The 13599-nt window shown below is 41.7% G+C and overlaps 1 protein-coding gene across 2 annotated transcripts in view; it reads right to left on the bottom strand.

Moving 5' to 3' along the window:
* EP300 (E1A binding protein p300) overlaps positions 1-13599 on the bottom strand; it is a 94182-nt gene that overhangs the window by 16444 nt on the left and 64139 nt on the right. For both annotated transcript variants that reach the window (XM_055252744.2, XM_055252743.2), the window contains 7 exons: positions 12045-12224; positions 11705-11849; positions 8945-9063; positions 6648-6887; positions 5550-5638; positions 3343-3423; positions 694-750 (listed from right to left, as the gene is read on the bottom strand). In XM_055252744.2, coding sequence (XP_055108719.2) covers positions 694-750; positions 3343-3423; positions 5550-5638; positions 6648-6887; positions 8945-9063; positions 11705-11849; positions 12045-12224 — 911 coding nt within the window. The remainder of the gene's footprint in view (positions 1-693; positions 751-3342; positions 3424-5549; positions 5639-6647; positions 6888-8944; positions 9064-11704; positions 11850-12044; positions 12225-13599) is intronic.

Here is a 13599-nt window from a genome sequence, read left to right on the forward strand (position 1 = left end):
TCACTGTAACCTTAAACTCCTGGGCTCAAGCCATTTTCCTGCCTTGGCCTCTCAGCTACCTGGCTAGGATAGGTACATACATCATGCCTGGCTATTTTTTTTTTTTTTTTTGAGATGGAGTCTCTCTGTGTCGCCCAGGCTGGAGTGCAGTGGCATGATCTCGGCTCACTTCAACCCCTGCCTCCTGGGTTTATGTATTTGTAGTAGAGACGGGGTTTTGCCACATTGGCCAGGCTGGTCTCGAACTCTTGACCTCGGGTGATCTGCCTGCCTTGGCCTCCCAAAGTGCTGGGATTACAGATGTGGGCCACCACGCCTGGCCAAGCCTGGCTAATTTTTAAGACAGATTCCTGGTGCTTAAAATTCCAAATAAATCCAAATACCATCCCATCCATTTTAGGAACATCTAGAAAACATATATGTCAGTCCTCCATGATCTAAAAGGCCTCACTGCAAACTAGAAGTTTATATCTTTAATGTTTCACATTCAACATTAAGAACATTAAAATTAACATTAAGAAATAATGTTCCTTAATACTTCAGTGTTTTCCATGGTTTTACCATCCATTAGATGTATGTTATGTAGATTTAGCCCAAGAATATAGGATCATCTGATTGGTCATGCAAACCAAGAGAATGAAAGGGAAAAAGAAAAGCCAAAGCGTACTGACTATTCAAGGGGATCGTACTTACAGTTCAGGATCCAGTGTGTCATTTTTTCTCTTGGAAAATTGTTCTTTATTTATTGTACTACGGAGAGAAAAGGGACACAATGAGAAAAAGTGATAGAGATGAGCAATGTGACTGCTGTTCTAACCAAAGGAACAAACTTCACACTATGAAGAGATTCAGGTTTTTTTTTTTTTTGAGACGGAGTCTCGCTCTGTCGCCCAGGCTGGAGTGCAGTGGCGCGATCTCGGCTCACTGCAAGCTCCGCCTCCCGGGTTCACGCCATTCTCCTGCCTCAGCCTCTCCGAGTAGCTGGGACTACAGGTGCCCGCCACCACGCCCGGCTAATTTTTTTGTATTTTTAGTAGAGACAGGGTTTCACCATGTTAGCCAGGATGGCCTCAATCTCCTAACCTCGTGATCCACCCGCCTCGGCCTCCCAAAGTGCTGGGATTACAAGCGTGAGCCACCGCGCCCGGCCGAGATTCAGGTTTTTTAAGAATACACATTTAAATAGGTGCATTCTTGGCTCACACCAAATGCATGTTTATGTAAAGGAATATTCTATAGGACTTCATAGTAAATAAATTTCCTCTTATCAGAAATGGAGAACCCAAGAAGAACTAGAAATACTATTTCTTTTCTTTTTAAAATCTTGTCTATTACTACTCTTGGTGTTAGGTATCACGGCTTCCCATCCCGAAACCCAGCATAACACACTGCTCATAGCCTCACCACATACAAAAGCTAACGATCTTACCATTCTCCAACTAGGATCCACATTCTCCAACTAGAATCAACATCAGGGGGCCCAACTTGGACTTCTGTTATACTTCCTTACAAAAATGAGTACATGTCCACATTGAAAACTGTTTCTTATACTAGTTATGGCCTAGAGATTCATTCATCTCTGTTAATAGCATTTTCCTGAATGGCCTATCTTGCTACTCCAAGTGCAATCTGAAGATGAGCAGCACCAAAACAATCTGGAAGTTAGAAATAGACACTTGGGTCCACTATAGGCCTGCAGAATTGGGAAGGGTCTTGTTCCTACACTTTTCAAAGTTAGAGATGTACTGCCTTAAGGTTTAGAATATTTGGTAAGCCACCTGAGAGTTCAATGACAAGGCTTACATCTCTTCCTGCATCAAGGAAACTTACCCTAGAGCTAACCTTCCTGGCTTAACCAAATGTCAAAATGTTTCAAGGATCAAAGGCTCCTAGTACCTACTCTCCTAGCTAGCACCCAGATACTGCTATCTTTAGAACCCAATTTAGAAAAATTCACCAGCTTTTCTCAGAAGCCCCATTTTTACTAGGAACAAGAGAATTCCATATTTTTGTGCAACGTCCTAAACAGAAATATGAACCTTCAATAATATTAAAATTACACTAAACAGAGCCGGGCGCGGTGGCTCACGCTTGTAATCCCAGCACTTTGGGAGGCTGAGGCGGGCGGATCACGAGGTCAGCAGATCGAGACCACGGTGAAACCCCGTCTCTACTAAAAATACAAAAAATTAGCCGGGCGTGGTGGCGGGCGCCTGTAGTCCCAGCTACTCAGGAGGCTGAGACAGGAGACTGGCGTGAACCTGGGAGGCGGAGCTTGCAGTGAGCCAAGATTGTGCCACTGCACTCCAGCCTGGGTGAGAGCACGAGACTCCATCTCAAAAAAAAAAAAAAAAAAAAATTACACTAAACAGTTTTTCCTTCTTAAACAGTCCCAGTTTGAATTCTAATGACTGCCTAAATCTTAAGTTACTTTTTATTTTTTTTTGAGACAGAGTCTCGCTCTGTTGCCCAGGCTGGAATGCAGTGGCCCAATCTCGGCTCACTGCAAGCTCCGCCTCCCGGGTTCACGCCATTCTCCTGCCTCAGCCTCCCGAGTAGCTGGGACTACAGGCGCCCACCACCACGCCCAGCTAATTTTTTGTATTTTTAGTAGAGACAGGGTTTCACCGAGTTAGCCAGGATGGTCTCGATCTCCTGACCTCGTGATCTGCCTGCCTCGGCCTCCCAAAGTGCTGGGATTACAGGCGTGAGCCACCGCGCCCGGCCAGAGATTAAACTATTAGACTATATGTTTGAAATTTTTTTCTTGGCCATTTACCAAATGGTAAGAGCTTGTGAGACTGCAAAGCACAAGCAATCTCTTAAACCCCAGCATGTTGTTAAAGTCTATTATTCACTACAATAGTGACTTGGGTCTTCTGTTAACCTACAAGAGAAGGGTATAAGGTGGTCATCAGTTCAATTACCCTCAAACTCAGAACAGTTAATAATGATGTTTTCTTGTACTAACCTTCCAATTTTTCAAAGAGAAGCTGATTGCTTCCTATACAGAATACTTTTACTAGAACTAAGATGATTGCCCACTGCTGACATATTCCCTAATTCAGTGATGTCTCATAGAGCTTTCTACTATGATGGATATGTTCTCTATCTGTGTTGACCAATATGGTAGCCACCAGACAGATAGCTACTGAACACTTGAAATGTGAGTAGTCCATGTGATAAACAATTTTTATTTAAATTAATTTGCATTTAAATAGCTACATGTGGCTAATAACTACCATATTCAACAGCATAGCTTAAGTTCATTAGAAATCAGCCTGTGCATACTCACTGGACAACAAACTAATTAGCACTTTTCAAAATAATGCAGTTACTTACGTTTGAGGCTGGGAAGGGTCATCCCCCAAAGAAACGCTCTCCCCTTGGATCTCATTGAAACACTTCTCACAGAAATGATACCTGTCGGCAAGAAGGCCATACTGGGGTGAACTGTTCCGTTCACACAACACAGCCCAAGCCAAGCAACGAAGCCACCAATCACAGCAGGCCAAGGAGGGGGACGGGAGCAGAGAGCAGGTCATCAACGGCGACAAGGACATTCAATGATGCAGATATATGGGCCCCACAGTTTGGGTTTTTTTTTTGGTTTTTTTTTGTTTGTTTGTTTTTGCAATCAAAGCCAAGTGCAGACAACGACAAGCATGAGGGAGAAAAAAAAAACACAAAACAAACGAAGAAATGAGGGATTGCAAGACAACAAAAAACATAAAAGCAAGACAGAACAACACAAAGCAGAAAGCCAAGGCAAAGCACAGATTAGCATTAAATATCTTAAATGGGATCACAAGTAGCAAATGATTACTGCAAATAAAAGCAAAAGTTTCAATTACACAGACCCATATCCTTTCATTTCAGCAATTAACGCTATGTGATGTAAATAATCAAAAGGAGGAAGAAGGATAAATATACCAGGGAGAGAAGAACTGCTACTCATTACCTAAATACAGGAATCACACCTCTTCCCACTTACAAAACAAAAAACCACAGCCCCCCACCCCCCATCTCAAAAGCCCATTATAGATACAACTGCAGAAAACAATAATCTAAAACAACCATTGCCAGGCGCAGTGGCTCATGCCTATAATCCTAGCACTTTGGAAGGCTGAAAGGGTGGATCATCTGAGGTCAGGAGTTCGAGACCAGCCTGGCCAACATGGTGAAACCCTGGTCTCTGCTAAAAATACAAAAATTAGCCAGGCATGGTGGCACACACCTGTAATCCCAACTATTTGGAAGGCTGAGGCAGGAGAATCGCTTGAACCCAGGATGCAGAGGTTGCAGTGAGCTAAGATTGCGCCACTGCACTCCAGCCTGGGTGACAGAGTGAGACCCTGTCTCAACAAACAAAGAAAAAAAACTGTTTACTGAAAAGCCTGCACAAGCAGTTAAATACTGACTACAGCCATCGAGTGATAAATTTCAAAAGGAAATGATGTGTGCAGGTACCTGATTAAAGATGGCTTGGTGCAAAGATAAACACTTTAGACTACTGTTTTAGTAAACATGAGAAAAGTTTCATGTCAAGTTACTTGCTTTTTTAAACATAAGGTACTTATAACAACTTGAGTCCCACCTTTTCTAGGTTTCAAATGAGTAAAGAGCTAGATTTTTACTCACTGCAAAATCAAAGCACTAGGTCTACAAAGCATTAGAAGCACATCTAACTTTTTGTAAATAAAAGAAAAAGTTTAAGTGACTTTTCAAAGCTAGAAATGCATCTGCAACACACAAGTTCAGCAAAAACCAACACCATGGATTTGGTATTAACAAACAAATAAAGGGTATTAATACCATCCAGCCTTGTTATTATTGTATCAGAGCCCCAAATAAACACCCAATGCAAGCTGTACTTGTAGCTGATCACTGAAAACAAGACAAATTGTGGTTAAGACAGATTAGTGAATGAGATTTATGTGATTACAGCCATTGATTGGGCAGGAGAAAATTAGGCAGAGGTGCCTCGTTTATTAGACTCAAATCATCCTCTGTCACATACAAGGCTGTGTTGGGAAAGTAACGTACAGAGCTACGTGAGGTTTTCCTTTTAATTTGCTTAATATGAGGCAAAGAAAAGACTCCAGAATCTTGTTTTCATATATTCTAACAACAACTACTTAGGGATAGGCCTCATATAAAAAGGAAACTTTTCCAAAAAGCTGTCTAGCGAGTTTCAGTTAAAAGTTTAAAAATCTTCTCAGTTTTGCCTCAGGCTGTGGTGATCAACAAAAACACAGCAGAAAGAGAAGTGGGGCCTGGGATATAGACCCATCTATGCCAACAACTCACAAAGTTGCTTAACTTCTCAAGGTCTTGGGAGGAACCCAGGTAACTGATGCAAGGCTACTCTGATAGAAAATTTTATAATTCTGCAAACAAAGGCAAAAGGCAAAAAACAGAACTTGTGCTATACAGCTGTCTTCAAGCAAGATACACATGAACCATGACTGTACGTGTGCTGGCCCATCCGCATGCGCTCCCTGGACATGTAGACACATGGACCATGGTCCACACCTGGCCAAGCTTACCTGTTCTGGTAACTGTAGTAAGTGGCATCACGAGGTATTGTGCACAACTGTTTGCCGTAGCAACACAGTGTCTGTGGAGAGAACTCCAACTGCAAAAGAAACCATTTGTTAAAAAGCACAGGGGCCTTAAGGACAAGCTGGAACAGTAAGAATGGCAAATCAGAAACAAAAGTCAGTGGTGTCTTAGTTCTCACTGATGTTAATAATGATGGGCTAATTCAGTTCCCGAAAATCATTCTCAGTTTACTACTACATTATTTCAAAATGCTGAGGTAGGCTTAGCAGTCATATCCTTCCACCACTTTACCAAAGAACCCAACAGGAATAGCTGGGCAGGGTGGCACATGCCTGCAGTGCTCAGGAAGCTGAGGTGGGAAGACTGCGTGAGCCCAAGAGTTCCAGACAAGCTTAGGCAACACAGCAAGACCACAGTCTTATTTTAAAAACAAAAAACCAATAATGTGAATTGGTATGTACAGGAAAGCCAGCACATGCTGAGGAATCTGCACCCATAGGTGAATATAAGAATGCCCCTACTCCATATGAGCTCACAGTCTGTTGATTATTTAGTCAACTTTTCCATACAATTGCCACTCTGAAAAAATGCCTTTAAAGAAAGCCCATTTCATATTAAGAGATATTACTACTGTGGCACACATTAAGAGAAAGACTGTGTCGGCTGGGAGAGGTGGCTCATGCCTGTAATTCCAGCACTTTGGGAGGCCGAGGCAGGAGGACTGCTTGAGCCCAGAAGTTCAAGACTAGCCTGAGCAACATAATGAGACCCTGTTTCTGCACAACAAATTTAAAAAATCAGCCAGGCATGGTAGCGTATGGCTGTAGTCCCAGCTGCTCAGGAGGCTGAGGTGGGAGAATTGCTTGAGCCTAGGAGGTTGAGGCTGCAGCGAGCTATGACCTCACCACTGCACTCCAGCCTGGGAGAATAAGACCCTGTCAAAAAAAAAAAAAAAAAAAAAAAAAAAAAAAAAAAAAAGCCATGTCAAAGCCAGAAGCACGATATTCTCTTATCCCAGTCACCACTATATTATTCTAGGTATCCTAGAAAAGTTAAAGTCAAATCTGAAACACACTTCTTACCTTTCTGCCACAACAGTATCCAAGGCTTTGCATCACTGGGTCAATTTCTTGTTCAAAGACCTCAGAGAGCTTGGAGCAGTATTTGTATACCCGTGATGTTTTCCGGTTATATAACCAGGCATTATTGAACATAAGCCAAATATCATCGACATATTGCCAGGGCTCCTGATACTGTCCAGTGTCTAACTTCCTCTTAATGGTAGAAAGATCCATGGGGCTCTTCACAATATCAAAGTAATCCTAGAAAGACAATAAGTGACATCAAACATTACTCAAGTCTCACTATTTTTACAGGAGATAGAGTATCATCCATTATCATTGTTAATCTTCCAGGCAGTGTTTTAGTTTCTGGCCTGTCTATATTCCCCAAGAGGTGATTGATGTCCATCACTTCTTTAAATCATTAGTTTACAGAGATATTAAACTACTCAAAAGGCAGAGAAACAGAACTACTATGGACCTTCTAGACATCAGGCTGACAGTCTACTGAAGCAACTTCAGGTACTTTATGAAAGTACATGTGAGATCAGTGAAGTTAAAGACATTTAAAATTTTAGTACTAGAAGGGGGTGTACAATGAGGAAATTAAGCCCACAGAACTTAAAGTGTTCCATCTGAAATCAAAGCAAGATATGGGAGAAAAAAATTCCTAAAAGGCTTTTGCCCCTGGAAGCATTTGACCTTTGAGATGGAGTCTCTGTCAACATGTTGCCCAGGCTGGAGTGCAGTGGCGCGATCTTGGCTCAGTGCAACCTCTGCCTCCCAGGTTCATTCAAACTATTCACCTGCCTCAGCCTCCCAAGTAGCTGAGATTACAGGCGTGCGCCACCACGCCCAGTTACTTTTTATATTTTTAGTAGAGATGGGGTTTCACTACGTTGGTCAGACTGGTCTCGAACTCCTGATCTCAAGTTATCTGCCTGCCTTGGCCTCCCAAAGTGCTGGGATTACAGGCGTTAGCCACCGTGTCCGGCCAAGTAACAGTTTAAAACCATGAAATGAAACCTGCCAGCAGCCTAGTATATGGAGGCAACTTTAAAAACAAAGCTAACCACAGTCCTTTTTTCTGCTATAACCTATTGCTCTTGAAACAACAAAAGTGGCCGGGTGCAGTGGCTCACGCCTGTAATCCCAACACTCTGGGAGGCCGAGGCGGGTGGATCATCTGAGGTTGGGAGTTTGAGACCAGCCTGACCAACACAGAGAAATCCTGTCTCTACTAAAAATACAAAATTAGCCAGGCGTGGTGGCACATGCCTGTAATCCCAGCTACTCGGGAGGCTGAGAGGCAGGAGAACTGCTTGAACCCGGGAGGTGGAGGTTGAGGTGAGCTGAGATCGCGCCATTGCACTCTAGCCTGGGAAACAAGAGTGAAACTCCATCTCAAAAACAAACAAACAACAACAACAACAACAAACTAAACAAACTATATAACCCAGGAATTCCACTCCTAGGTAAATACCAAGGAGAAATAGAAACTTAAATCCACACAATGTTCACTATAGTCCCATCTTAATAGTCAAAACGTGTAAACAACCTAAATGTCCAACTCATCAACAGGTAAAGAAAAATAGTGGAATATTATTGGGCTATAAATAGGTATGTGCTACTGATTCATGCTACAACATGGATGAACCTTGAAAACACTATGCTAAGGAATGTCCTGGCACAAAGAATCACATACTATATGTTTCAATTTAATGAAACATGTAGAACAGACAAATCCAGAGACAGAACGCAGTCTGGTGATGTCCAGGATTGGGGTGCTATGGGAGAAAATAGTGAGTGACTGTTAATGGTAAAGGATTTCTTTCAGATGATGAAAATAAAAGTGTCATGCACAACTCTGTGAATATACTAAAAATCACTGAATTAGGCCAGGCCCAGTGGCTCACATCTGTAATTCCAACACTCTGGGAGGCTGAGATGGGCCTATTGCTTGAGTCTAGGCGTTCAAGACCAGCCTGGGCAACACGGCGAAACCCCGTCTCTACTAAAAAATACAAAAAACTAGCCAGGTGAGGTGGCACATGAATGTAGTTAGTCCCAGCTACTCAGGAGGCTGAGGTGGGAGAATCACCTGAGCCCAGCAGGTGGAGACAGTAGTGAGCCACGATCGTGTCACTGCACTCCAGCCTGGGCAACCAGAATAAGACCATCTCAGGGACGAAAAAAAAAAAAAATCACTGAATTATAAATTTGAAATGAGTGGCTATACTGTTTGGAATGTGAATTATCTCTCAATAAAGCTGTTATCAAATTAAAAAATAAAATCAAAAGTACCACCAAATACTTACAGGGATTCCTAAAAGCTGAGGGTCCACAGGTTGACGAAAGGGAAGGGATTCTGGATCCTGACGGTAAAGTGCCTCCAATGTTGGCATCAGTGCCTGTCGTAGTTCTTCTGGTTTGAAAACTTAAAAAAAAAAAAAAAAAAAAAGTGCATTTGAAATTAGTTATCAATTAAAAAACCATTCAGGCTGAAGCTCTAAAAGCATCTCAAGAATCAATTAAAATAAACTACTCTGTCCCCAAGAAAATATCACTGCAGGCTCAATCACTGATTCTAGATTCTAAGCCCCGCTTTGTTTCAGACAGCTCCTAAAAAACAATGTCTTATCACCTTTAAACACCCTTCACCCTCAGCTTAACTTTTCAGTCACAAACTCAGTGAAGACAGACTCGGTCAATTAGACACAAAATCCAAAGGCTTCTAAAAATGTATGAAGAGACTTTGCCAAATAAGAGTCCATGCGACCAGGCACGGTGGAGGCTGAGGTGGGTGGATCACTTTGAGGTCAGGAGTTTCAGCCTGGCCAACATGGTGAAACCTTGTCTCTACTAAAAATACAAAAAATTAGTCGGACATGGTGGCGCGCTAGTCTCAGCTACTCAGGAGGCTTGAGGCAAGAGAACTGCTTGAACTCGGGAGGCACATGTTGCAGTGAGCCGAGATGGCGCCACTGCACTCCAGCCTAGGCAACAGTGAGGCCCCATCTCAAAAAAAAAAAAAAAAAAAGTTCACAAGATACTCGTGTTAAGAGGGAGATGCAGTCAAGCAAGAACAGAAAAGTCTTTCTTCATGACATCGGTATTTAACAAGTCAGGAACTAGACTAGATCTGGTATTGTCTTATACTACAAGGAGTCAAGGGGCACAGAAGAGAAGACTCCTTCGTTAAAATGCTTGGTATTTTAGAACCAAAGAAAAACAGACATGTACTATTTTAATGACAAATGTTAGGTTTAAGTTTAAAAGAAGAGAGAACAAAAATGGTATTGCTAAAATAATAGACTTAGTTGATCAAATTAAGTTCAAATGTGTTCTCAATGATATTTCCCAAAAAGTCTGGAAAAATTTGTTGGTGTGTCCCAAATGGAATTAAACAGTTGAGAAGCTAGTCATTTAAAAAGGTTTCAATTTCAGCAAGGGCCTTATTTTTTCTTAATTGACAAAACAAATTTCATCATCAGGAGACTATATTTGTTACTACAGATATTTTTCACCTCTGGGGGGGTTGCCATGGAGTGGGGGGAAACCAGACTACGAAGATGCTTGTCACTCATACTTAGCTGTGCTAAAAATAAGGACTATTTGAATAAACTTGTGAAATTAGACATTTGATTTTATTTATTTGTTTGAGACAGAATTACACTCTGTCACTCAGGCTGGAGTGCAGTGGCGCCATCTCGGCTCACTGCAACCTCCTTTCACCTCCTGGGTTCAAGTGATTCTTCTGCCTCAGCCTCCCAAGTAGATGGGACTACGGGTGAGAGCCACCACACCCAGCTAACTTTTGTACTTTTAGTAGAGACAGAGTTTCACCATATTGGCCAGGCTGGTCTTGAACTCCTGACCTCAAAGTGATCTGCCCGCCCCGGCCTCCCAAAGTGGTGGGATTACAGGCACGAGGGAACACACATTTTAAAGAGAGACTGCCAATAGTAAGATTGGGTTTGTTACAGCCCGTATTAAAACACCTCAATATATACAAGTCTTATTTTTAAAATGAAAATAATTTTTTAATCCCAACATTTTACAACACACTGTATTAATGGTACACTTTTTAATATATATCATCTGTAAGAGCCAGCAGACTCACCCCTCAGGTATGTCCTACCTGGTGCCTTTTGCAGATCACTAGAGCCACAAAAAGTTCTAGTCCTAAAATAGTCAATTAACACTTGTTGGAATGGCTGCATTTGAGCACTCTGCCTGAGACTGCCTGGGTCTGTATCCTGGCCCAGGCACTAGGGTCAGCTGAGTAACCTGTGGAAAGTTACTTAACTTTGCTAAGTTTCAGCCCAATAACCTCAGAGTTGTTGTGTAATTATTAAATGAGGCCGAGTGTGGTAGCTCATGCCTATAATCCCAGCACTTTGGGAGCCCAAGGCAGGTGGATCACCAGGTCAAGAGATCGAGACCATCCTGGCCAACATGGTGAAATCCTGTCTCTACTAAAAATACAAAAATTAGATGGGCATGGTGGCATGCACATGTAGTCCCAGATAGGAGGCTGAGGCAGGAGAATCGCTTGAACCTGGTGGGTGGAGGCTGCAGTGAGCCGAGATCCCACCACTGCACTCCAGCCTGGACAAGAGTGAGACTCTGATTCCAAAAAAAAAAAAAAAAAAAAGAAAAAGAAAAAGAAAGAAAGAAATTATTAAATGAGACAACGTGGATACTTAGCACACAGGAGGTGAATGACAAATGCTATTATTATTGCTATTCTTTCCTGCATTTTAGTCAAGGCTATTTACAAACATTTCTCTCTTCTGAAAAATGAGAATTTTTAGGGGGTACTAACACATGGAACCCTGAAGAACTGAGGAGAATGACTAACTCACTGGTTGCTGCAAGTGAATATTTAAAAAAAAAAAAAAAAAAAAAAAGAAAGAAAAATTATTAGTAACAATGAAGAGACCAGGCCCAAGGCTTCAAGGATAATGAAATCACATTAATGGCAACTTCTGAGGACCAAGAGGCATGATCGCAATTCTGCCCTGGGTCTTTGGTTTCTTCAACTACCTCCAGAACGAATGGCTTAAGAGACTCACTCTTTTTCTTTGACTGTCCTGAAGCCGGAGATGACTGTGTAGCTGAAGTACTTGGCTGGTCTTCCTCCTCTTTTATTTCAGTTTTTAACTCAGTGCTTCTCTCTTCTGTTTCGGTAGATTCCATTTTACAGTCTTCCACTTTAGACTAACCAAGAAAAGGTAAGAGTTTTTAGTATTCCAAAGATATCTAGTTGGGAATCAGTAATCTGAACACCCTTTCTCATGCAAAATCTATGCCATGAGATCTAATTATCAAAATATTTTTCTGCGATATTTTTTAAAAATTGGGTTCCTATACTGAGGTCCTAACCAAATCAAACAGTAATTGCCCTACTCTCACCTCTGAAATATCCTCCAGGTGAGTATCTGCTGGTTCTGGTTGATCCACTTCCATTTTGGCCTCCATCTTCACTTCCTGGGAAGGCTGCTTCTCAGGAATGGCCTGAGAATTCACTTCTGTGCTACTAGTAGATGGAGGGTTTGATACCTGTCCTTCAATGCTTACAGCTGGCTGGGAAAGCTGGGCAGAAAAAAAAGGGGAGTAGGTGAGACACACACAGAGTCTGTCAATGATACAATCAGAATATAAGGTAAGCAACAGGACAGCAGAATTAGCCACCTATTTCGTGGCTTATATTCATCATGGTGCTTTCATTTGCTCTGCCCATTTCACCTCCTTTGATTATGCTTAAGAACAGGAGAATTAAGACTTGTAAATACTGGTTCGCTGGTTGTACATCAAAGAACTAGCAACTATTTCATTGATAACTATCATTATCTGGCAGTGTGTGGGGATTTCAAAGATGTCTGCTTCAGAGGAGCTCACGTTTATAGAGAAATGAGTGAAATAAAATAAGGAAGACTGGCTTTTTTGTTTTTACCTTCTCACCAGAGAAAGTTTCAAAGGTACAGAAAAGGAGACAATAAATATAATGATGTCCCACAGAGTGGCTGTTTTGAATCACTAGATTCTAATGAGATAACTGGCATTCCCTATCTTTATCCTAAGGCTTGTCATAAGAAACCTCTTAATGAGAAGTCAGTATTTTCTGGAACTACCCTTGATTTTATAAAGAATAAAATCAAGGAGATCCACTGGTTCCTCTCTCATTCTGTCCTTCCTTGTCTATCAGAGGCCACGATGAACCAGCCATCCATCAAGTACAGTACTTTATAAAATGACTGTGACTCATGGAACTTCTCAGTTCATCAACATGACTGAGAACTATTTGATACCGATATATATTAATATGGGTATCAAAGAAGAAGCTTCTAAACCCTTAAAAAAAGTTCTATTAATAAGGATTCAACTATTAGATGAGAATTTGGATTTTTATTATATACATAACCAACCTCTCACAAGGAAGCTATAGGTTGTTCTGGGTCTATAATTCTCTCATCTTAGATTATTTTTCAACTTTGGTTAGGGCTACAAGGACTCATAAACCTGCATTTTTTTTTTTTTTTTTTAGATGGAGTTTCACTCTTGCCTAGGCTGGAATGCAGTGGCGCAATCTCGGATCACTGCAACCTCCACCTCCCAGGTTCAAGCAATTCTCCTGCCTCAGTCTCCCGAGTAGCTGGGATTACAGGCACCTGCTACCATGTCTGGCTAATTTTTGTATTTTTTTTTGTAGAGACAGGGTTTCACCATGTTGGCCAGGCTGGTCTTGAACTCCTGACCTCAAGTGATCTGCCCGCCATGGCCTCCCAAAGTGCTAGGATGAAAAGTGTAAACCACTGCGCCCACCCAAATCTGCAATTTTTAAATTCAATCTCTAGGTTTTACAGCTCAAACTGTTTGAAAAAGATTCCTTAAATATATGTAAAATTTATGTGCTGCACTAAATAATATACTAAATAAGGAGAAGGACTGTGTCCCCTTGTTATACCCC

Source organism: Symphalangus syndactylus, chromosome 18 (assembly GCF_028878055.3).
Source record: "Symphalangus syndactylus isolate Jambi chromosome 18, NHGRI_mSymSyn1-v2.1_pri, whole genome shotgun sequence".
Lineage (NCBI taxonomy): Eukaryota > Metazoa > Chordata > Mammalia > Primates > Hylobatidae > Symphalangus > Symphalangus syndactylus.